Source organism: Crotalus tigris, unplaced genomic scaffold, assembly GCF_016545835.1.
Source record: "Crotalus tigris isolate CLP2741 ecotype Arizona unplaced genomic scaffold, ASM1654583v1 scf7180000024397.1630199, whole genome shotgun sequence".
NCBI lineage: Eukaryota > Metazoa > Chordata > Lepidosauria > Squamata > Viperidae > Crotalus > Crotalus tigris.
The window spans coordinates 510,960-536,398 of NW_024100565.1; the positions used below are offsets into that span (position 1 = coordinate 510,960).

Consider the following 25,439-nt stretch of genomic DNA (forward strand, 5'->3'; position numbering starts at 1 on the left):
CTGTTCTTTTTTTAAAAAAAGCCTTGAATTTTAATTAACTAATGTTTGAGTAGCCTGTATAAGCTGTAACTCTTACAAGTTGCTGTAATGTAAAAATAGAAACCTTGTTAATTTTTACTGTGCAGTTTAGTAAAAAAGTAAAAATACATATTTTCGTGTCATACATCTCATAGTTCAGTTCAGTCTTACTCAGCTGCCCCTCTTTATAGTAGCTTGTATTTCTTACAGTTTCTAAAACTTGGATATGCTTCGTGGTATGTTCTTTGCAATTAAAGTTGTGGCTGCTCTCAGCGATAGTAAACTGAGAGAAGTAGCAGCATACCAAGAAATTGTAGTATTTCACTGTGATCTTTTTCAAAATTAGTAAAATTTCGAGCATCTGTTTGGATTTAGAGAAATGTTCGCTGCCCCTTATCTTTTGTGGCTGTCTTTATTATTCCCCCTGTGGGGGGGGGGGGAATGTCAGCGTGATAGAGTGGTTGTTGTTTTTTTCAAGTAGTGAAATCTTTTCAGCTGACATTTGTAGTTGCTTCTGCACTAGACTGCCGTTCAATAAGATAGCTTCACTAGCTTTTGACAGAAATGGGAATGGGACAAAGTGGTAATAATAGATAATTAATATGTGCACAATAGGTCATCTGCATTGCTGTGTAGCAATTATGCAACTTTGAAGAAAGCTTTACTTTAAAAACCAAATCAGATTAAAGTATGTGTATTTATAAGTAGCCTAGGTTGAGCAGAAATTAGGACTATATGAGTTTACATTAAAAAAAGAGAGTAATGTCAGTCCAGGCTCTCTTCTACATTGAGGGTGTTCTCCCTGTTTTTTTGATATTACTGTACACTGGAGTTAGGTTAGAAAATTATACCATGAATTCCAAACTCAACCCAGAAAGATGTCCCTTGGACTAAGAAAAAAAGATATGATCTCGTACTTGAGATAATGGGGGGAAATCTGTGGATAAACTTTCACATAATTAAATTACAGTAAAGAAACACAATCTAACAACACGATACTTGTAAGCCTTCAAACCCAAAAAGACAGTCACATCTTTGGATGCCTAATAATCTTTGGATGGCAGTTTTTACTTGTTTAAGTTATAAATGTGTTTAAGGTCGTATCTCATTAGGCTTTAGGATATTGTATCTCTGTTTACAGTTTTATCACATTTAATTATGTAAACCAGTGTTATCATTTTTTTAAAACTGAAGAACAAAAATATAACAGCTGTGAGCCAAATCAGCTGAGATTTGAGTGATTACAGAACCAGAAAAAGCACCATATTGAATGAACTAAAATTCAATCTCAATGCCATTTATTTTATTGTTTGACATTAATTTGAGCTTTTCAGCATTGATTGATGGCTTAATATCATCAATAATTTTAGAGAAACTAACCTTAACAATACATGTAAACCATTACATATTGATTGCTCTGCTTTTGCGCTTAAAACAATTTGCATTTCTTGCATTTCATCTTGACAATATCCCTATATGCAAAACTATAGTCCCAGAAGTTTTGAAGCAGATATAAGGCAAAATCTGGGTAAAATTGCAACATACCTAAATTGTGAGCACAAAAGTTTACAGAATAATTTGCCACTTTATTTCAAAGTCTTTTTGTTGATTTTTCTAGCCACTTAAATCATTTGCATCTCTTAATACAGGGAGTTAAATCACTCTGGTAGGAAAATTAATGGCTAAATGAAGCATATTAAATAGTTAACAATACAGTTTTGTGGGCAGCAGGAGTGACGTTCACAACTGTGGCAAAGTCAGTATGGATGGAAATAAAAAGTGTATAATTCGGCTTTCAAAAAAAAAAGAGTTGCTAGAGGTGTCAATGGGACAAGGTGTTCCCTCAGGCTAGGCAGCTGGTGTCTATATGCTTTTTGTTTATCAGTTTCTGGTTTTTGTACCCTTTAGGCCCGCAGATGAAATAATTGCTCCTACAGGGTCAACTGCTGGTCGCAGCAAAGTAAGAAAAGACCTTAGCGTTCAACCACGTCAGCCATCATTTTAGCGCAGCTGGCACCTGCTACTGGTGCGCAGCAGGAGGGTTAAAGGTCAAAGAGGCAGTTGTTCTAAACTCAGTGATGGCTTAAAGGGACTTGTAGATTAATCTGCTTTATTAACTTCCGTATATTAGATAACTATTGCTGTGAATGAAAGCATGTCTTTCTAAATAAGTACCATCACCTCTTTCCCTTTTAAATTGGCTTTTGAGTAATGAATATTAAATAGAATGCGTTTCAAGGGTAATTAAATGAAAACATTAGGATGCTAGTATTTGCATCTTATTTGTAACTTTGTTGCATATTTATAACACACTGCTTGATTTTGATAGTACATTTGGAGGAATACTAAATGCAAAGAATTTAAGAAATACAGTTCCTTTCTGTAAACCCAGGAACAGGAGTTTTCTCTATAGGTTTTCTTGATGAAATTATAATTCTAATGAGGCTGGCATAGCAAAATGTTTTTCTTTACCTGGGTCTTCTTTAGCAAGTTTATTTCTCTCCTCTGAAGATAATGAAAAGTTTGGAAACAATCAAAGCTATTTCCATTTTGACTCCAGAATACAGTGGATGTGGCCAAATGGCAAGTTAAACATTTAATTGAATTCTATTTCAGCTGTTGATCATGCACCCCTGTTTTCAGACAAGTTATCTGCCTTCCTCCAAAAACAAAGGTTGTTATTTATTTCGTAAAATGTATAGAAGAGATTTCATATTCAGTGTCTGAAAAACAAATTGCATAGGAAGATCGTATCTTTCATTCCTAGAGATTTTTAATTAGCTGACCATTGTTGAACATATTTTCTGCTTTAAATGGAGCTGTTCTATATAGATGACATCATCATATAGGTAATACATAATCAACTTCTAATAAAAACTATATTAAATCTATGGAAACAAGCCTTTAGGTTACTTTTATATTACATTTCATCCTACGACCTGTCCCTTTTCCACTCTGACATTGAATTAGAGTTTAAAGTAAAATCTGCTGAATCTGTCTTCATACCTTAAATAGGGATGAGTGATCTATGTCTTCAAGACTACAAACTTCCCATGAATATTTTTGAGTGGTTTTTGAACTTTGCCAAGTTTAGTCCCCACCACAGGCTATTGTGTAGGAAACAAGGAGAGAAGGAAGAAACAAAAAAAGAATCAAATAAAAATTAAAACAAGCAGCCATACTTATTTTTGCTCCTCTGTTTACCCCACCAACTTGTTTCTCAAGCTTGGGAACTTTAGATGTTTGGACTTCATCTCCTAGGATCTGCCAGCCAGCATATTGAAGTGAGAGTCCACACACTTCTCAAAGTTCCCAGGGTTGAGTCTATCCTAGCTTTTGTTTATTGAATAAGCCTCTGTAGGACTCCACAACGTGTATCTTTGTTTGCCTTACATAAACTATGCATGCTGGAGTAGAGGAGGACCCTGTTGCTGAGTTATGTTCAGTATCTGTGAGGCTGTATTATCATTGGAGCAGCAAAAATAGAAGCCTTTATTTAGTTCATTTCATATGAATTGACAGAAAGGCAATCAACTTTCTTTTGCTATGAAGAACAATACTCTGTTCTGAAGTAAACATTTTCACAATCATCAGCTAAACAGAGGAATCCAAGAAGATTAGGCACATTAGTAGTAGTTACAGAGAAAAGAAATATCCAGGAAGATTTAAATCCTTCAGTTAGGCTATGAGAAATCATGTGGAATTACGAAATAAAAAAGATTATGATTTCTTTTTATTGTGCAATAAGTGGGTGTGATAGCTACCTTCATGAGGTCTGTATTTCATCTTTCTGGTTAAGTACCTCAGTAGTCATTTTATGAGAATATGCTTTTAAGTTGCAAGTTAGTCACAGTGCAAGTTTTAAAACAGAGTTCAAAAATAATTCTAAAACAAAGAGACTGAAAGTGGGCATATTGAGAGATGCAAATTTCCAGCATGTCTCTTAAATGCTACCTTGCTTAAGGATGAATTTTTGGAAGCTCAATAAGAAATTTCAAACTTGTGCAGATCTGCTATTTTTTTTAATCATCGTAGTTTTTGCAGGTATAAGTAATATTTAGTTGTATATAAGGAAATGAGTTAGTTTAAAGGTTGATTCCAAATAGGAGTCGCTACAAAGTAAGGACTTATGAGATGGACAGGAGAAATAATCCCCACATCCTTTCTCTTCCTACTCTTGTTTTTAAAATGTGTTCCACAATATTGTACCTTAATTTAGGCACTGCATTTAATATCAGCCCAGCCAGATGATGAGCTGTAGTCCAGAGTACCTGGAAAGTGCCATCTTGAAAAATTTGTGGTTTCAGCAACCTGATAAACATAATCTTTTTTAGGACAATTTCTAATAGAAAAACAGAGAGAAATTCCTTTGCCATTATCATACGCTGAAAAAGGATGTCATAGATTCTCTACCCAGTTATGAGTGAAATGGGTAAGGGAGGTTCCAGCAGAAGTTTAGGGACATATACAAAGTGATTGGTTGTCTAAAACAGTGCTTTTCTGGGAGCCTGCTGCAAAGTCCATTGTTAGAAAAAGCAGGATAGGCTGGTCTTCAAAAGAACAGGCTGCCTGTACCTTTTCTCCTCTCAAGAGACACTTGTAACGGATGATGCTTTTTTTTTTCTTCTCATTAATCACATGATAGTGATTGTCCAAAGACACAGAGCTCTCCAATCCCTGAAAATTCAGTGCAGACGCATTGGGAGTAAGTTCAACAGAGGCTTATGCTTGAATTGCCCAAAGGAGAAAACTGTTTGATCAAGTCCTTAAAGAATTCATCATAATCTCCAATATGTAGTACAGTGGTTCTCAACCTGTGGGTCGGGACCCCATTTGGGGTCGAACGACCATTTCACGGGGGTTGTCAAACAATGCAGTCTGCCATTTTTCCCCCTTTTCCTTAGCTGTGCTACTCCCTTTTATTCTATTGGCTTTTGAAAACCAATAGAATAGACTCTCTTGAATAGAATCTAATTCTATTGGCTTTCAAAAGCCAACAGGAATTGTCCAGCCTGTCTCTGCCCTGCTGAGCCCGCCAAAAGTCCCATTCTGCAAACGGTGCTGCAAGTTGTCTGCAGCGAAGGCGAGCTGTCTGGAAGTTTCCACCCCTCTCTGCTGAGCAACTACTAAAAATGTAAGTAAAAGAGGGCCAGGGGTGGGATGCCGGCGGGCGCAGGGAGGCTTGCTGGCGTGCGTGGGGCCCAGCGGGTGCCTTACCTCCCTTGGGCTGGACCAGCTGGTGGCCCAGCCGGTGGTCGGCCTGTGCCGTCTCTGCCGCTTGCCAGCTACGCCTCGGCCAGTGCAGGGGGTGGCACCATGCATGTGTGGGGCTCCCGGGCAGGGAAAGTCCTCGACTTACGACCGGTTGGGTAGTCCTCGACTTACAACCAGTTGGGTAGTCCTTGACTTACGACCAGTTGGGGGTCGCGGCATTAAAAAGGTTGAGAACCACTGATGTATTATGATATGCACTGTCAGGATGTGACATCTGTGAATTTTTGGGCTGAAGAACGCCAAACAGCAGCCCAGCCGGTTGCTCAATGAATCCTTGTTGCCATCAGTTATTCCAGCCTTGTGGGAGAAAAATCTGCGTGTTGAAAATCACAGATGGGTACAAAGTTTGGAAACATCTGTCAGTTGTTTTGCTTACCCAAACACCAAGAGATTTGGTGGGATATTGAATAGATAAGAGCAATAAAAAAAATTCTGATTTTGTGTTTCTTCATGATGAGCAGCATCATGAAGCAGCACAAAATCAGCATCCCAAAATAAAAATAAATAAAATAAAATAAACCTAGAACTAAGGAGAAATTTCCTAACAATTAGAGCAATCAACCAATGGCACAGCTTACCTTCAGAAGTTATGGGTGCTCCGTCACTGGAGACTTTCAGAGAGAGACTGGACAACCATTTGTCTGAAATAGTATAGGGTCTCCTGCTCAAGCAGGAGGTTAGACTAGAAGACCTCCAAGGTCCTTTCCAACTCAACTCTATTATTCTATGTTCTATGCATGTGGCCAATTCAGGCAGACGTATCTTGACTTTCATAAGAGGAAGTCTCAGCAACATTCTCTTGAGCTGAGTTAACACAGCAACACCTAAGAGTCTTGTCTTGCTATAAGCCAGTGATGGCGAACCTTTTAGAGACCAAGTGCCCAAAAACTGGCCCCGCCCCCACTCCACCCCCACCCTGCCTGCCTGCAGAGCCACTCACCGCCTCCAGGGCCCGCTTCAGATCGTCCAGCAGTGCCATGGTGGCCATGCCCTCTGCCCGCGCCCCGCAGCATCAACTGTGCACGATGGGGTGTGAGGGCAGAGTCTTGTCTACTCTGGCTGCCATGTCCTTGGCTGCACTGCTCCACGTGGGCCATGCTTGGGGGCGACTCTCCTCCTGGGGGGCTGTTGATGAGGGGGTCACGGGGAAGCAAAACTGGGGCAACGACATATGCCCACAGAGAGGGCTCCGAGTGCCGCCTCTGGCACCCATGCCATAGGTTCGCCACCACTGCTATAAGCTCTATCTCTCTAGACTTATTTTTATATGCAGCAGATGGATTATAGCTATCGTTTTTACACTTCTGTTTCCTGTCTCCCCATTTCAGTTGGATTTACTTTCAGATTAAAGGCAGCCATTTGCCTTAATACCTTGTCAGCTCTTTCATAGGCTTGGCAGCTGTCAATACTGTAGTTTCTGTAATAAAACATAAGAGATGATAGAATGCTAGCTTTCTAATCAGTAAAGAAAAACTATTACATATTATTTGATAATGTAAACTGAGAAACAGAACTAAGTCTGAGCGCTATTGTCTGAATGTCTCCCTGCCTTATAACTGAACTGATTGTTTTCTCATCTCTTCCAGAGGTGGGCAGGTTTGGACACTCTTTTCTGCATAGTTGCACAAAAGCCAGTCTCACTATTCCCTTTACACTCCCAGAAACACTTTACAGTTGTGCCTTTTCTTTTCTGGCTGTAATAATATCAGTAGAAAAAGCCATCTCAGTTACATTAAAATCACTTTAACCTTAAGAACGTAGCAGCCTGTGTGTATGTATGCACCCAGAGTGCAGGGGTATGTATCTACAATAGTGGCCAAAATTGTGGAATCCTTTTGGGAAAAGTGTACAGTAGAAATGCCACCTTTGGTTAAGTTTCCACTAATTTTTCATTTAATTTCTTTATAACTGTAGCCTTTTTCACTTAATAATACTATTTTGCATCGCTTTCTGGGCAACCAGTCAACTCTTTGCACCATTATTTTAATTTTATTACATTTTACAAGCTCACTAAATGAAAGAACACAAAAAAACCCAACCAACTTGATAGCGATCACATAACACACTGACAAATGTCCTCCTCTCAGCTTCAATACATGACATCAATAACTGAATCCTACCGTGATCTGATTGGCTCATTGTCAAAACAAGATGTCACCTGATTGGCTTTCTAAACACTCATGCTCATTGGCTACAATCAGATGAAGGAAAGCTACCTGATATCAACCTAAGCAAGTTGTGCTTCCTTTTTCTGGTTATTTGGCTATAACTTTTCATAGAATACAATACAGATAATTGAACAAACTTTGTTGCATTACATTCTTGATTAAATTATCTTTCCATTGATATATAATTTTATGGTACTACTCCCCCAAAAATGGTGCTATTAGCCATCAAACCTCAAAAATACACTTTTCCCAAAAGGTTTCCACAATTTTGGCCACTACTGTATGTATGGGGTCCGGGTGAGACTCTGACCTATTGACTTACCTAATTTGAGGACCAAAAAAGATTGCCTGCTCTTGATATACTTTGTTCAGTCAGGATAGTATGAATCATTCTAGTAAATCTTACCTCTTTGTCTTTCATCCTTTTAATTAGAGACCTAGGCTTTCTGCATTCTGAATGCATAGTCTTTCTCTGAGTGATAAGCAGAGATAATTCTCACATAAACAGAACAAACAGATGGATACCAGAACTGGCTGTTACCAAAAATTTAAAAAGAAAACGTATGAGAAGTGCTCATCCCATCCAAAAGAGTTTCTCTTCCAACCCTTTACATAAAGATAAGAGAAACAAGAATTTGAACATTCGGTGTAGTAAAAATGAAACATGCATTTGATATATAGCTGTCACTGGAATTCCTTCATAATGGATTTTTAGCTTTTCTATAATTAATACATCAGAAACTCCTAAATTTCTAATATACCTATTCATCTGCTTTCAGTCTAGCTGCTGGGGAGAAGTCTGATAGCCATGTCCTTTTCAAGCTCAGTCCTTTTCAGTATACCTAAGGTTAAATTAAAAACATACTTTTAAACAATCTGTTCATATGGTTTTACTGGGAATTCTGGGAACTGCAGTTCCAATACATCTTGGAGGTGGGAAAGATGGAAAGTTTAGAAACATAAAGGTCAAACTATATATTGCTTGCAAAGGGTATGCTTCATATTATTTTCTTGCAGGAAAAAAAATACTCAAAAGTGGAGGAGTGATTGATCTTTTCTTTAAAAAATACAGATTTGGATCCTGATTGTGGAACAAATCATTTGAGGAATGGCAGATTAGTGAACAGGAAAAGGGGCTGGATTCTCTGTTTTCTTTCATCTAAACTGCCTTCTCCTAGCTCATCTTTTCCATTTCAGAAAGGGATATTAGCTTATATTTTTGCCCTAGATTTTGTAAATTCACAGCATTGTGAAATGTGGGGTTTTTTTAAGGATAAAGGTTCTTCAAAGATATACTAAATTCTATTGTACTTCTTTGTGACAGTTTGTCTCCAGTTTCTGTGCCTTAACATCAAGCCAGAATTCCATAAGAGAAACATCTTTTTCAGAAATTAAGGATCATCCTATCTTTGTCCTCATTCCTTTCCTTAGTCTAATAATCCACCATTAAGCCGTTCTGCTGTTGAACCAGAGGTTCTTTCATTAATTTGGGAGGAAAGATAAAGAAAGCATTTCAATTCTTTTTGAATTCATTGTTTACTAATACCTTACAATGTACTACCCAGTATAAATTATAAATAATGTGTTGCTTAAGATAAGGACGTCTTATATCTAAAGTGGTTTACAGAACATAAGGTGCCCACTCTTTTGGCCTTCTGGAAGGCATTAAGACCTGGCTCTGCCAGCTACCAAGAGGTGGCCCAAGAATGGTACACAGCCTTTGGAGTGGCTGGTTCCTTGAAGATTCCCTCCCCATTTTTTAACAATATTTGTACATTTTTCATTTGTTTTATGCTCTCTTTTATTGTAAATCTACCAATGATAGTTCAGGCCATGGTTTTCCCAGTTGCAATGTATGGCTGTGAAAGTTGGACCATAAGAAAGGCTGAATGCCAAAGAATTGAGGCCTTTGAACTATGGTGCTGGAGAAGACTCCTGCGAGTCCCTTGGACTGCAAGGCGTTCAAACCAGTCAGTCCTAGAAGAGATCAACCCCGACTGCTCTTTAGAAGGCCAGATCCTGAAGTTGAAACTCAAATACTTGGGCCACCTAATGAGAAGGAAGGACTCACTGGAGAAGGGCCTAATGCTGGGAAAGATTGAGGGCAATAGAAGAAGGGGACGACAAAGAATGAGATGGCTGGATGGAGTCATTGAAGCAGTAGGTGTGAATTTAAATGGACTCCAGAAGATGGTAGAGGACAGGAAGACCTGGAGGAACATTGTCCATGGGGTCGCGATGGGTCGGACACGACTTCGCAATTAACAACAACAACAACACCAATGATTTAAACAGTGAGCTGGGTGGTGTATAAATTTGATTGATTGATTGAAATCAGCTCTTATCAGCCGGTTTGACTTCAAGATGACATAATGTCTTTTCTCAAGGTTTACACTGAGAATTTTTGACTATCCTCTATGAAATATTCTCCACTTTGGGACAAAGGACATTATTTATATGACAAGTTACAATTATACAAGTTTTATCTTCATACACCCTAGAAACAAATGGATGAAACAAAAGTTGCAGTGAGACTTTTTCTTGGAGTATTAAAGGTGCTAAATTAAATAATGGTTCCATATGTACATTCTGTTGGGTCCATCTTGCCCAGTATTGTCTGTGACACACGCAACAGCTTTCCAAAGCCTCAGGCAGAGGAATATCTTTACCCCTGAGATTCCCCCCCCCCCTTTTTTTTTTTTTTAAGTTGCCAGGGATTGAAATTGGATCTTCTTCAGTCTGCTAGGAGGATTTTGTTTGTTCTGTTCTGTTTTTGCCTGTACTGATTAGAAGAGAAATGTTTTAGCTCCGAGCTGGACAGACTTCAGGCTTCAAGGACCAAGGTTGATTGAATAGGATCTAGTGCAAAATAGGAAGAACAATAAAGTATAGAATTACACATTTTACGTAAAATTGTCGTATTTCTTTTCTTCTATAAGGGTATTGGACAAACTTCAGTTTTTTAGCAAATTCTTCACAAAACATCCAGATACTTTTCTATCATTGGTTACCTATCCTAATTTCCTGTACGTAGGAAATTTCAGCATCAACGTTGTTTAAACTATTGGGAAAATTTAGGATATTATTGGTGAAATAAACAAGCCTTACCTCTTGATTCTCTGATAATAGGTATGATCCTCATTAACGAAATAAACATTGAAATGTAAAAGTGTGAAGAATTTATGGGGGGAAAAAATAAAAAATTAATGACCCAAGTGTTTGCTTCAGTACCTTGATGTTTCCATACATTCCATGTAGTGGCATTAATTTGTCCAAGAAGCTTATATCTAATGGACAGATGAATTCCGAACTAATCTGTTTCAGGAAATGTTTGCCAGAAGCCATTGTTACTTGCCTACAGGTGAAGTGCTTCGTTTTATTTATGGTGTATGGAACTCAGGTATGCAGATTAGTCGCTAGGATCATAGAAGAGTCATCAGATGCTCACACTGGCATTGTATCATGTGAGCCCCCATCTGTCTTCTGAAGTGCTATGCATTAGCCCAGTGACCACTGGGGCGTACATTCCCTGTAGTATATCATTTTCTTTTGTTGTAGAGGTGCTAATGACACCTGTCTCAACCAATTTTCAAAGAGAAGTCCTTGAATTTGGGCCCTTATTCAAAATCTACTTTGACCTGGTCCTAGACTGCGTGTAATTCCAACCACCCACAACCAGTGTCAGTAGATTTAATAAGGTTGTCCGGTGATGAACAATGTGTGGGAACCATACACAGCAGTTTGTGATTGATGCAATTGTTAATATATACTAATAAGGAATTGAAGAATGGACTGCTGAACATATTGAACTGTCTCATACTGATTTTATATCATATGCTCTCTATCCAAACTGGCCTTTGAGCTCCTAATAGAGTTTTCCTAGGCTTGTTTGTGAACAGCCTATCTCGAGGAAATTATCCTGAGATGCCTAATTGCAAAGCATATCCGAATCGCTCTGTGAGGGAAATGGGTAGTTTCTAAATGCAATAAATAAACAAATAAACAAACAAACAGATAAAAATATGGTCTGCTACTGAGACAGAGGTTTGCTTACGGTGATCAGTATATGGGGATCCATTCTGCAGGAGCTGTTGTTTTTTATTTCTGTTTCAGCTAGTGATGGTTTGGGTGATGAGCTTGAACTTCTTTGCTAATTGAAAAAGGTGACATCTGAGATACTTTTACATCCTTATTATAGTGAACAGGAATTATGAGAACATCCATATTCAGTAAGAAATTATCAAAAATACAGTACTCTGATTAGGCTGGAAGGATTATAAAATGCAGCCTGTTAACCTATATTGCAACCAAGTAAATACAGTAATATTCCTAGTGCAGACTATTAATCTATAAGGTTAATAGGCTGCACTAGGAGTATTGCCGTATTTACTTGGTTGCAATATAAAAGAAACTGCTACCTTTTATACTCTGCTAATGACGTGTTTAACTTCAACTCTGCCAAGTATCTAAAGCTTCAGTCTATTTTACCAGAGAAACTGACCTTTTTTTTTTCTGGAATAAAGAGACCTGCCTTTCATCAGGGTTCAATCCAGAGGGCAATGCTCAATTCTGGAGCATTCACCTATGAAAAAGACAGGCAATAAATTCAAATTTTTCATTTCCTTCAGGTTTTCTTGACTTGTGAACTATTCAGAAACCTTTTATCATTGTTGCCTTCATCTGAATCCTTTTGAATTTGGTGGTACCTTCATAAAATATTATACTCAAAATTAGACATGGCATGTGCTCTCCCTCTCCAAGGTCTAAGTGGAGCAAAAGAAAGCTCTGTTATTACCTCCCTTATCTTGTATATTGAAAAGCAGCCGGTAGAATGGCATCTTTCTCCCCTCCTTTTTTATAGCAGCAACATCAGAATGCTAACTCAGGTTTAAAATGTTCCAGGTTAACCCTGTACATACATACACACGCAAAACCTTCATTTGTTTCTAAATTTTGTTCATATTATTCATTGATTGCAATTTTTCCTGAAATTGCAGGTTTGGCTCCAGTTTAATTTGTTTCCTAGAGCCTACTATGAAGTTGAAATAAGGGCCTGCTACAACATCTAGATTGTCATTTTTCCTCTCAGGGGGCATCCCTTTGTGGAATAGCCTATCCTCCATGATACTCCAGGTAGCCATGCTAACCTGTCTCTTAAAAACTCACTTTCGACTTTAGCTAAAGTCCAAAATCACATTTGTCCTTTAATAGTTTGTTTTTATTTCTTGTTTTTTTTTAAAATATTATTTATAAAGAACATTCAAAACGGATTTCTGATTCAGGCTTGATAAATTCAAATTATGATTCCAATAGAAATGAAATTAGACTATTTATTAGCTGTGCAAATTACTCTGCTGTTACTATGATGTGTATGTTTACCCATAGCAGTAATCTACCCTGTTTTTATTTCTATTCTGGTTTCTATTCTACATTTTTATCTTATTCTGAATATTTTTTATTATTACATTCCATCTAGGGTATATTTTCATATAAAAGATAGAAATACTTTATTTACATAATTTACAGTATATAAAATACATAAATTTATTTTTTGCGAGCATTCTGCTTTATCTCCAACACAGTCTTCTATGCAATTATATATTGTTTTTATTTTGGAGGCTGATGTCTAAGTAAATGGGTCAGCACCTGGCTAATCTCTTTTTTTAATATTTTCTCTGAGCTAAAAAAAACCCCACCAATTTATATTTCAGCTTGGCTAGTTATCCACCTGTCAAAATCACAGGCCAGCAGCAATCTTTTAATTCACATTTATTATGCAATTTGTATTAAGCTCATAATAAAGGGGAGCAAAATAATTCTTGTACGTGGTGGTATCCTCTTAAGTTTATATATTTCTTTCAAAGCAGATTACATTACTGGACGCTTCAGAAAACTGGGCAAAATTAAATGCTGATACACAAAATCAGATATTCATTCAGAATCAATTAACATTTCATAGATGGATGGTAGTAGTGCATATAAAAAGCAGTGGCAGAGTTTGAAGACTATGGATCTGCTTTAGATTCAAGCCATGGATGCCTTGCCTACATTACCTGCTCTTTTTCTTGTAACACCAACATCTTTGGGAAATGGTGGTGATTCTTTCCTAGACCTGAAATTTTATAACAGTAAAACGTTGTAGGACGAAACAGGCACTCTGTTTTCCTAAGCAGCTTCTAAATTCTGTAGACCAGAGACCAATTTTACACTGCTTATCTAAGATCAGGTGGAAATGAAGCCAGCTTAAGAAGCCACCCTCCAGATTTTAAAACAGACAATGAAATCAGCCAATACTCTATGCAGACAGTGATAAGCACAATCTCCAATTGTTGAATTCTTAAACCCTCCCATTTGTGCTGAAAAGTAAGCACCAGGAACTTTCCTTTTCTCAGGTAGGTCTTTGAAGACTTGTGGTTCTGATTTGCATGAGCAAACAGCTTCCACCCATCTGTAGTTTCATACATTTGGAAGAAGTCTTCAAAGTCATCAGTGGTCCACCATTGGAGAGGAAAATACCATCTCATTATATGGCACTTCAACTAGAAGGGTAAATTGGAATCATGGAAGAAAAAAATCTTAAATCTTCATCTGGAAATCTTCAGGTTTCAATGGAATTAGCTTTGTTCCATTGAAACTAAAATAAAGAGGCCAAGGTAATTTTTCCCCAGTAAATCCCAGGGGGTTTATATAGTTTGTGTTCTTAAATTTTTTTCTTTCTCTCTCTCTCTCTCTCTCTCTCTCTCTCTCTCTCTCTCTCTCTCTCTCTCTCTCTCTCTCTTCTTTTTTTTCTTTCTTTCTCTCTCTCTCTCCTTTCTTTCTCTCTTCTTTCTTTCTTTCTTTCTTTCTTTCTTCCCCTTCCTTCCTTCCTTCCTTCCTTCCTTCCTTTCTTTCTTTCTTTCTTTCTTTCTCCTCATACAAGCATTAGGATTCCAACGTGTCCCTCACTATTTCCAGTTTCATTGGTTCTGCTGGGAGCAGGGCGCCATATAAATTGTGATGATTCAAGGCTTTGTGATGTGCATTTGTGTGGAATTTAAAAAGAATATGTGGCAGACAAAGGTCTGCAGGTTAGTTTTGTTTCTCCTGGCTCAGGTTAGGAGTAGTTTGTAACCTGGGCTGGCTGAAAATGTTTATAGCAAGTGGAAAGGAACCTTGATTAGTGGCTAGCTAAAGCAATGGATTTCTGGAGCTGGTCTACCAGCTGCCTCCTTCAGGAAGTAGCTTACTGGAAAATAATTCATCATTTTCTCTCCCCCCGCCTCCACGCCACAGCATCGTCTCAGTTTTCAGACTTTCCACCTCAGCTAAAATGGAATTACTTTCCCCAGTATCTACAATCTACAAGGCTTTTGCCACAATGTCCTAAGCAAGTTGTTGAAGTTCAACAAGCCAAAGATGTCCTATTTGTAGCCAAAATCTGAGACTGTTAAGCCTATGTCCCCAAGTAAAGAGCTGATTTTAACAAATTATTGCTGGGGAGAACTATCCTATTTAAAGGTATTGTGGTTTTACAAGAAGAATTAGTCAGAGATGTTCCCAATTTTTTTTTTCAGGTAATCACCACAACGAATGAATTAATAGATGGAATGGCAGAGATCCATATACAATATAAAAGCAACAAGAAGTATATTCTTTGGTTTTTTTATCTGAGTTTATAGTATTAGAAAATATGATATCAAAATAATGTACAAATGTCTTTATTTCCCCATAGGCAGATTTTAAAAATTATTTTAATATGGGGCATGTATATAGAGAAGGCATTTTAGCATACTGCATACATGATCCATTGTGTCATTTTTTTATATATAAAAGCTGTAGGCTTGGATTATGGCTCGCTCTCCACATGTTCCAGCAGCAATAAAGTGAAGCCTTGATTTTATTCTACAGTGTACTTTTTGTGCTGAAGTTTCAAGTAATCTTTGATAATTTCCTTGTTCTGAGTGATTTGCAGGGCTCCGAATATCTCTTTTCATTTAGTGAAACATGTTGTTTGACTTATTCTTGGGCAGTTATTACAGTCTGGCTTGCAGTGTGTGGTTAGTTCTCTAGGGACTCAGTTCACTGTTACTTCTTGGCCTTGGAAAAATAATTTAAGGTTTTTCCACATTTTCTTTCTGTTTGATATTGGGTTGGATGCTTTATTTATAACAGTAGTATGTTACAGCTTAATGGACAGATTTTATAAGTGTAATACTTTAAACCAGATTAAGCATTATCTGCTGTTTGTGCTAAGGATACTGTGCTGTCATTGTGAGCATTCGGGCTTTTTTCTTGTTTATTCTGAACTGTTTCAAAGGCAGGCATTTAAGATTTCAGAACAAATTATGGAGAATGATAAAAGTATCTTCAAAATCTTTAGCTACCTCCTGACCAGAATTGATCAGGTATTCCTTAATAGGCTGTGCAATATTTATCTGAAGGGTAACAGAAATTGATTACTGACTGATTTAAGAATAATCATTTTTTTACAAATCCTTGTCTATGAATTCTCTCTTTAATATTTTGTATATTCCAGAAGAGCTTTGCTGTCTGTTTTTTTAAGCCTCATCCTAAATAAAAATTCCAGAACTGTAGTCAGAGATGTATAATGAGCTTATTAAATATTTCAGCACATATTTTTTTCTGAAGAAAATATTTTCTTTCTTCCAGATGATGTCTATCCTTATGAATACTATAATTTTTGAGGATTGTAGAAATCAGTGGTCTGTATCAAGACCACTCTTGGGTCTCATACTCCTCAATGGAAAAGTAAGTATCCCATAGCTATAAATGGCACATGTCTGTTTGTGGACTTAGCACTGGATTCTGCTAAAAGAAACTGAATTCTGCATCCCCTTTTAAAGGAATTTGAATGGAAATGTTCAAAGAGTATAAACTTGAACTCATGTTGCCCTGTTCTGATTGTAAAAGCTGTTGAATCAATTGGTTTCCTTAAATATGAGATAAATATACATGATTTGTCTAAGATGAGCATCATGACACTTGGTTTATTTCTGCACATACAGAACATAGCAAGAAGACATTGTCTGTATTTTGTAGTTGTTATTTCTATTATTATTGTGATAGCTCACCAACATTTCCATTATATTAACAGCTGCTGGTAGAGTGCACACCCTCGTTCATCTCCAGTAATAGATAATCCATTGGAAAACTTCAGTCCTAAATTTGAATGGAAGTCAAATAGGATCTAACTCAGATTGCTTCAATCTAGTGCCTGTTATTATGTAGAATAAAAGAGGGTAATTGACAATTCCATTGAGAACTCCTAAAGCTGAGATGTTGTATGTTGCATCTCAGAATAGTCTTTTTCTTCCGCAGTGATAGAAGAAAAATCCAATAATACAAATCAATGACTTGTGATAAGCAAGAATTAAAAGAGGAACTATATAGATGATTGGTTAGCAGCAATTTGAATTTATTATGACCTGGCTGGAAAGTTTGATCTTCAGGATTGAAAGCATGTTTTTCTTAAGAAATTATCATTTGTAATTTGATATCATCCTCTAAAGTAGCAACTTGGCTATCAGCCCATACTTTCATATAGTATTATGGAATTGTGATCCCGGCCATAGTTGATCAGTATTGCATAATATTTTCTTTTAAATGTTTCATATTGATTATTGAGTAGTTCCGTAAGATTGGAAATGATCTCACATACTCAGAGGAGCCTCCTCATTTACTCTTCTACCTTGCAAATAAGTGTCCTTTCCTTTATCTTTATGGAACAAGCTGGCTCACTGTATACTTAATGTACGCATAAACTTGTTTTGATGTTGGGTATGTATTTGTCTCAAACCTGTGATAGAGTTCATTTTGTTACTGTCCTGGGGATAGTTTAGACAGTGGTGGCGAACCTATGGCACGGGTGCCAGAGGTGGCACTCAGAGCCCTCTCTGTGGGCACATGCGCTGTTGCCCCAGCCTTGCCTCCCCCATGACCCCCTCCTCACCAGCAGTTCCCCTGGAGGAGAGTCGCTCCTGAGCGTGGCCTATGCGGAGTAGCACAGCCAAGGACATGGCAGCCAGGCAGTGTAGACAAGACTCTGCCCTCATGCCCCATCACGCAGTTGATGCTGCGGGGCGTGGGCAGAGGGCGTGGCCACCATGGCACTGCTGGGCTGTCTGGGTGATCTGTGGCAGGCCCTGAAGGCAGTGAGTGGCCCTGTGGGCGGGTGAGCAGGGTGGGGGCGGGGCAGTGGGTGGAGTGGGGGTGGGGCCAGTTTTTGGGCACTCGGTCTCTAAAAGGTTCGCCATCACTGGTTTAGACCCTCCTATATAATGAGTGTTTTTCAAAATGTTTCATCATGCTCTCCTATATTCAATTAAATCCCTGCACCCTGAGTCTCTCAAAGAAAACAGTTCCCAACAAAAATTCTGAAGTTTCCAAGTTACTATTAAAACCTTTGGTTTTTTTCAGTCATTGATATTCTGTCTTGATGACTCCAGCATTTTTCATATCATTTGAGGTTTGCAAGGGTTGCATTTGGTGTCTGGACTTCAAGCTGAAGTTGGATACCAGAAAGAAAGCTGTTTCTTTCAGTACAGTACAGTACAATACAATATCAGCTATTCTGCACATGTACAAGCTTGCAGTGGATGCTAAGGGATTGTTTCTGATGATATTGACCTAGAGTGTTCTCCATACTTCAATGCAAGTTCTGACTTTATTCCAAATCTATTTATCTCCTGGGCAGTCACAAGTGGCAGTGCATTACTGCTTTGGAGAATGAATTGTCTATACAATAAGATGGTGCTGGGAAAAAATAAGACACTAAGATTAGCGGCAGCCGCATACATTAAAATTCAAACTGAAATCCCAGCTCTGGTAGGAAACTAATAGAAGAAGAAAATATATCAAGTATAGAAGCGCCGTCTCATCATTCACCTGTGCTGAAGGATCCAATTTTAACCATATCCAATAGCACTGTCATTCATCTTCTTGGTGTATTATTGTGATTTAAATCCAAGCTCCATACGAGAAGCAGTTCTTTTAAAATGATTGAGAGGGAATAAGGGCAAATTCAGTGTTTAGAAAAAGTTTATGACATCACAATATTATCCTTTACAGATGGAAGCAATATTTCCTACTTTGGGAGGAAAACTAATCATTTTCTATCTGCCCTGAGTCACTGCATCATTATAAAAGGTGGAAATAAGTAGTCTTATGCATTCCCAATCTTGTTCTTGGCAACACTTTTGCTTAGCCAATGTCTCTGATTTATAGTATTAAATATTAGCCCGGCTCTATATTAATTATGTGTTTTTGATTTTAGCAGCTTTAGTGTAAGAAGGAATTAAATATTTCACAAGGAAATATAGCTGTGCAATCATGAAGAGTAAGAAATATGAGACTAGCATAATTTTCCTTCTTCTGGAACAACATTGCATTCTAATGATCATGGAACTGGTTCGTTGTAAAATGTATCTGCATGGCATTATTTATCTACAAATCCTGAGCAGATTCTGAGCTTGCCTGGTTTAAGAATGCAGTGTGGGGCTGGAAGATTTTATAAAATCTATTTATTGAAGATATAGGTGACAACCAGCAACAAATATGCTTTGTGCTTGTAACATTCACTGCTACGATTCCTTAAAAAGTCAGCCGTATGGTAATTGGAGCCAATTTATTTCAGTTTCATTGCAAAATTAGATGCTATGTCTTTCTCAAGCCAGTGGCATTTTTGTGGAAGTACATTGCTTGATTTCCTTCTGGAAAATGTGCAGTGATATGGGGGAACTGCAATAGATTGTGTAATGAACTTTTCCATTTACATTGCTGACTTTAGGTTATGGAAATTTATGTTCAACTGGAGGACACCATGTTGACGATGTCCTTGGTTTTTAGAGTTGTTATTGCTATTACACCACATGTATTAATTTTCAAAATTTCTAATCTAGAAATATTTTAGGATACTATTTCTGGATTCGTATTAGTAAATCATTGCTCTTTTTTAAAACTTAATACTATTACAAGAAGTCATTAATGCCAGGGGATACAATGAAATTATAGAAGTGCTAAAATTTCCTTTGTAGTACAGTAGTCCTCAACCTTTCCAGTTCTGCAGACCCGGGGCGGGTTCATTAACCCGGTACCGGGCCTTGGCCCTGGAGTTAGGCACCCCTGCTGTAGTGGTTTTATTGTTGGGTTAGGACAGAGGAGATTCAGGTTCTGAATCTGCTGTTGGGCCATTCTCTCTTAACTCAAGCTACTGCACATGAGGAATGAGTAGATCTTATATGTGCTTAGATATAAATACATACGGTATCAAATAAAAAGAATGCTCCGGCTATTCCTATTATTTAATGTGTAATATAAACCATCTTTTAAAATTCTGGCTCTGACTTGGTGTCTTTTGATTTTTGTATGACTTAAATGCAACTAGCACTTTCTGGACTGTGCTCCATTAATCTTGTCCTTTTTGCCCTGTTGGCACTGGGATACAAAGGACTTACATATTTTCTCAAGCTGTTGTTTTAATGTGGCTTAATAGGTGAAAAATATCTGTGTGAATGTCCCAGCGCTGGAAGCTGGATTAAATCATCTTGAGACATCTTCCCGCCATAGAACAGTATCATCTTGAAAGGCAGCGGAAATTAGGCAATCATTCTCCCCAAACTGAGCTGCTTTGTAGTCAGAGTTTGACAATCACTGATCCTCTAAATTCAGTCATTTTTATTGTATTATTTTGCCCATTGTCTTGTCAGTACTTCAGTGAATTAAGGGCAAGTTTGATAAACAGCCAGCCTTCTGAAAAGCAAGAGTTCCTTCATCAGTGCTTTAGAAACCTAATGGAAGGAGTCGAGCAAAACCTGCTGGTAAAAAACAGAGACAGGTAAGCCAAATAAATATCTAAAGGTGAAATGATAAAATTTAACATGCATTAACTTTCATTTGGGGGGTTATACAACATGCGTGAATTCAGGTATATTTTATTATTTATTGCATTTATATTCTTCATTTTCTTGGAAAGCTTAAGGCAGTGTTTCCCAAACTTGACAATTTTAAGGCATATGGACTTCAACTCCCAGAATTCCACAGCCAGCAATTCTGGGAGTTGAAGTCCTCATGCCTTAAAATTGTCAAGTTTGGGAAACACTGGCTTAAGGCACTGTCTTGCGGTTTGGGGGCGGGGGGGGATTTCAGCTACTTTCTTCCACAGAAGAAATGCTGTGATGCTGGTTAGCCTGAGAAAGGGCTGCCTGAAGCCATTCCCGTGAGCTTCGTGGACAACTGGGAAATATTTCCTCAAGAGGATATATATTTCTATACTGCTGTTTCTAAAAATGGCATTTTAAAGCCTATTGAATAGATCTTTATCATTCCTAAAATACTTGTGAAACAATATAAATGAATTCAGGAAGGGGGAAAGGTCTTCAGCACCTACAAGTGCTCCTCAACTTACAAATGGAATTGAGCCCATAATTACAATTGTAAATTATTGCAGTTGTAAGTCGTCCTATGACTAGACTCGATTTTTTTCAGCATTATTTTGTGGCAGTCATTAAGCAAATGCATCAGTCATTAAGTAAATCCATTTACCTAGTGGGCAGGTTTTGCCGGAAGCCAAAAGTAAACCCCGAAACTGGCAAAAAAACCCCACAAAAACATGGTCACGTGACTCAGGACGCTGAAAAGAGCCATAAAGGTCAGCAATCCCGTGACCACGAGGGGCTGTGGCCATTGTAACTATAAAATCGGATAATAAGTAGCTTTTAAGGGGTCTGTCATAACTTCGAACAATTGCAACTCAAGGACTACCTGTACTTAAAAGAATGTAGGCTCCTCAACATGTGGGGGGGGCTATATTCCAGAGAACTGGCACTACTACCAGCAAGATTTGCCTTCCAAGTAATTGCAAGTTGACATTCTGAGAAAATGTAGCAGAGTCTGCTGATTGACCAGGTCTGTGATAGTGAAAGAAATGAGGCAGGTGTTCTCTGAAGCCTTATATATTAAAAACAAAGCCATGGCTTGCCTAAGTAAATCATTGGCAGTCATTGAAGGTGCTTCAGTATGGAAGTACATGGGCATAGTCAGACACCTAGATCAGCTTCATCTTCTGAATGAAACTCAAAGGTTAATCCCATATAGATCAATATACAGTAGCATGAGGTTACTAGTACATAAACCTCAGTAAGGCAGATAAGCAGTCCCTATCCACGGAAGATAATAGTTGATATACTAGCCAAATCTGGAAGTAGGTATTCCTGCCTTAAGGTCACCAAGATCTTCTATAACACTCCAGGAGACAGAATATGACAACTTGCCACAGACAACTCACCACGGACAACTTGCTGTGGCACAATTCATCACAGGACATTTCAACAAATACAAAACTTAAATTAATTTCAGCAGAACTATGGCCAATAATAATGAAGTCAATCCACAAATACAAGAGTTACAATAATTTCGCTGAAAACATGGTCACCAATAATAAAAGTAACTGAATGAAATGATTAATACAATGTTGAATTGTCCCACAGTGAATTGGCATGTGGCAAGTTAGCCTAGACCAGAGGTAGGCAACCTTGGCTCTTATATGACTTGTGGACCTCAACTCCTAGAATTCCTGAGCCAGCCATGCTGGCTCAGGAATTCTGGGAGTTGAAATCCATGAGTCATAAAAGCCAAGGTTGCCTATCCATGGCCTAGACCAGGGGTAGGCAACCTCGGCTCTTTTATGATTCATGGACATGCTGACTTAGGAATTCTGGGAGTTGAAGTCCATGAGTCATAAAAGAGCCGAGGTTGCCTACCCCTGGCCTAGATCCTCCAGGACCACCCCCAAACTATATAACTTTCCTTTCTAAAGGAATGCAACTATTTAAAATAAGTGGGTTTCCCAATTCCAGTATTCATCCACCTATAAGATCGCTATCAGTATCTCATTTCATTGGTCCAGTCACTTTACCTAGAGACTTGATTCAGAATATGGACATCTCTTTTTATTCTACCGGACATGGATGTGGGAAAAACATTACATTAAAAAAAAGTAATCCCCATGTGATTTCTCATTTTTTCATAGTACTTATATATTATTATTGTGAATGTCTTCAACACTTTTCTGTAAAGCAACTTCCCAGAAGTGATATGGCTTATTTTTGCTGTTCTCATAATATTTTAATGCAAGTGATAACATCGAAAAGATTAACCGCATTGGCACTCAGCAGGTAATATAAGAAGTCGCTTATAAGATGAGTGATCATCCGGAAGTAGCTCTTTTTTTGACAAGCAATGTTACTTTGATAAAATATTTTATTCTCTTTCGAAGTTAATTTCCCCCAATCCAGAAGAACAGTTGAATAATCTTTGACCATTGACCATGGTACCTCAAACATCTGAAGGTTGTAGCTCAAAACATCTGGAGACCACCTGGGTGTCCACACCTAGAATAGAATAGAGTAGAGAAGAACAGAATAGAATAGAATTCTTATTTGCCCAAGTGTGATTGGACACACAAGGAATTTGTCTCTAGTGCATAAGCTCTCAGCGTACATAAAAGCAACAAGTGATAAATCATGATCATTATCATAAAATACAATTATTATAAATCATAAGACACAACACTCAGTGATAGTCTTAGGATACTAAATAGCCAACATAAATCATAATAGGATATTAATAAAAGCAATCAACATAAATCATGATATAAAAACAACAAAGTTATAGTCATAAGCTAAGGAAGTAGGTAATAGGAAAGATGAGAAGGATAATAATAATAGTAATACAGCCCTACTAGATGGTTTGAAGTGGTGCAGATATTGCCTAGAAAGCTACACTAACATTAAACAGTTGAAAATATGTTTCCCACAGTGTAACAGAGAGTTGATGGCACCAAAGTCTAGTTTTTAGTTATGGAGAGAAAATGTATTGAATACATAAGGAGCAATCATATGAATTCAATTGAATCAGTTTAATTTGAATCTAGGTGTCAGCAAAGATAAGCGTACGCCCAAGAAAGCACATTCTCTCATAACCCTTTTCAGTTCTCTCAGTCTTTTAGATCCTGAAATAGAAATGGTCTGAGGAACAGAAAGAAAATATTTTACCCTTATTGGCTCATCAGAAAATTCCGTTTTATGTTGTGCTTTAACACATATTTTCCATTCTTAAAACACTATTAAAACAAAAACTGTAACTCAAACCACGATGCTAAAGGTGTTTCAGGAAACAATTGAGATGAGTTTGGCTGGTATAAAAATATGGTATACCCGTGCCAGTAACTGGTAATTTCTGATCATTTTATAATAGATGCCAAAAAGACATCTGTATTTTTGTTTTTAAGAATTCTATCACTTTTTGTTTGAGGTATCAGATTGTATTATTATTCTAAATGATTTAACTCAGTGGTTCTCAACCTTTTTAATGCCGCGACCCCCAACGGGTCATAAGTCAAGGACTGCCCAACCAGTTGTAAGTCGAGGACTACCCAACTGGTTGTAAGTCGAGGACTTTCCCTGCCCGAGAGCGCCGCGCATGCGAGGTGCCGCCCCCTGTGCCAGCTGAGGCGTAGCTGGCAAGCCGCAGAGATGGCGCAGGCCGACCACTGGCTGGGCCACCAGCTGGCCCAGCCCAGGGGAGGTAAGGCACCGCTGGGCCCCACGCGCCCAGCAACCCTCCCTGCGCCCGCCGACCTCCCACCCCTGGCCCTCTTTTACTTACATTTTTAGTAGTTGCCCAGCAGGGAGGGGTGGAAACTTCCAGACAGCTCGCCTTCGCTGCAGACAACTTGCAGCACCGTTTGCAGAATGGGACTTTTGGCGGGCTCAGCAGGGCAGAGACAGGCTGGACAATTCCTATTGGCTTTTGAAAGCCAATAGAATTAGACTCTATTCAAGAGAGTCTATTCTATTGGCTTTCAAAAGCCAATAGAATAAAAGGGAGTAGCACAGCTAAGGAAAAGGGGGAAAAAATGGCGGACTGCGTTGTTTGGCGACCCCCGTGAAATGGTCATTCGACCCCAAATGGGATCCCGACCCACAGGTTGAGAACCACTGATTTAACTGGTAAGATATTTTACCTGTTTATAATCTCTTTGGTTACAGGTTCACACAGAATATGTCCATCTTCCGCAGAGACGTGGCTGAAACCTTGCGTTGTGAGGGTGTATCAGAATCAAGCAGTACAGAAATGATGAGCTGATACAAAGCTGGAAATGTGTTTAAATAATAATGAACAAACATTGAAGTTGGGCACTGTTCTATATTGCTGGATAGATTTTGATTTTCATAGAAAATATTTTTAAAAAACTGCCTTTTTATATCTTGGGCATAAATGTAAGGATTTGTAACACTGGGAACAATCTAAAAACAAATGTGACATAAAGAACAATGTTGCATTTCCTTATCCAGACTTCCAACTCTACATGGTACAGAAACAGAAGTTAACCAAAGAACAAAATAATATATGTATTTCTCCCCCTTTGAAATGGCAGCTGTTGAGATTTTCAGTTCCAAAATTCAATTAATGCAGTTTCTCAAAATTCCTTTTAAGGGCAGTGATAATATCATCCATTTCTCTCATATTTTTATTCAAGTCTTCAGAATGACTGAAAGCATAATTTTGCAACTAAATGGCTAGGTGTACCTCCCTTTTTAAAAAAAAAAAGTTAATCGTAAATACACTGTCAATAAGAAAAATATTAACAGAAAGAACATTTCTTGACCTAAATAAAAATGAAAGTGCTGAAATTGGTACTTTATAAAACTTACAAATGGGAATACATGCTTTAGTAGAATATTAATAAAATGTTGTTTCACACACATGCATCTCAGGTGTTTCATTCTAGGAAAAATATCGTATGTGTTTTAAATGGTAAAACATTGTATGAACAGGCTGTAAATCATTTGCTACTATAAACAGCCACCCAATAAACTCGTAACACTCTTTCCCCCACTAAAATATTTCATTTGTGTGCCAGAATATGTATTTTTGTATGTCAAGCCCTATCTTAGGGAGGTTAACCAAACACAAGTAGAA

At 38.0% G+C, this 25,439-nt stretch overlaps 1 protein-coding gene across 3 annotated transcripts in view; it reads left to right on the top strand.

Moving 5' to 3' along the window:
- The window catches only part of RANBP17 (RAN binding protein 17), a 207,575-nt gene extending 182,347 nt beyond the window's left edge, over positions 1-25,228 (top strand). For all 3 annotated transcript variants that reach the window (XM_039329446.1, XM_039329448.1, XM_039329447.1), the window contains 3 exons: positions 16,110-16,208; positions 20,165-20,292; positions 24,506-25,228. In XM_039329446.1, the coding sequence (XP_039185380.1) occupies positions 16,110-16,208; positions 20,165-20,292; positions 24,506-24,602 (324 nt within the window). In that variant the 3' untranslated portion in view covers positions 24,603-25,228. The remainder of the gene's footprint in view (positions 1-16,109; positions 16,209-20,164; positions 20,293-24,505) is intronic.
- Positions 25,229-25,439: the final 211 nt, after the last annotated feature.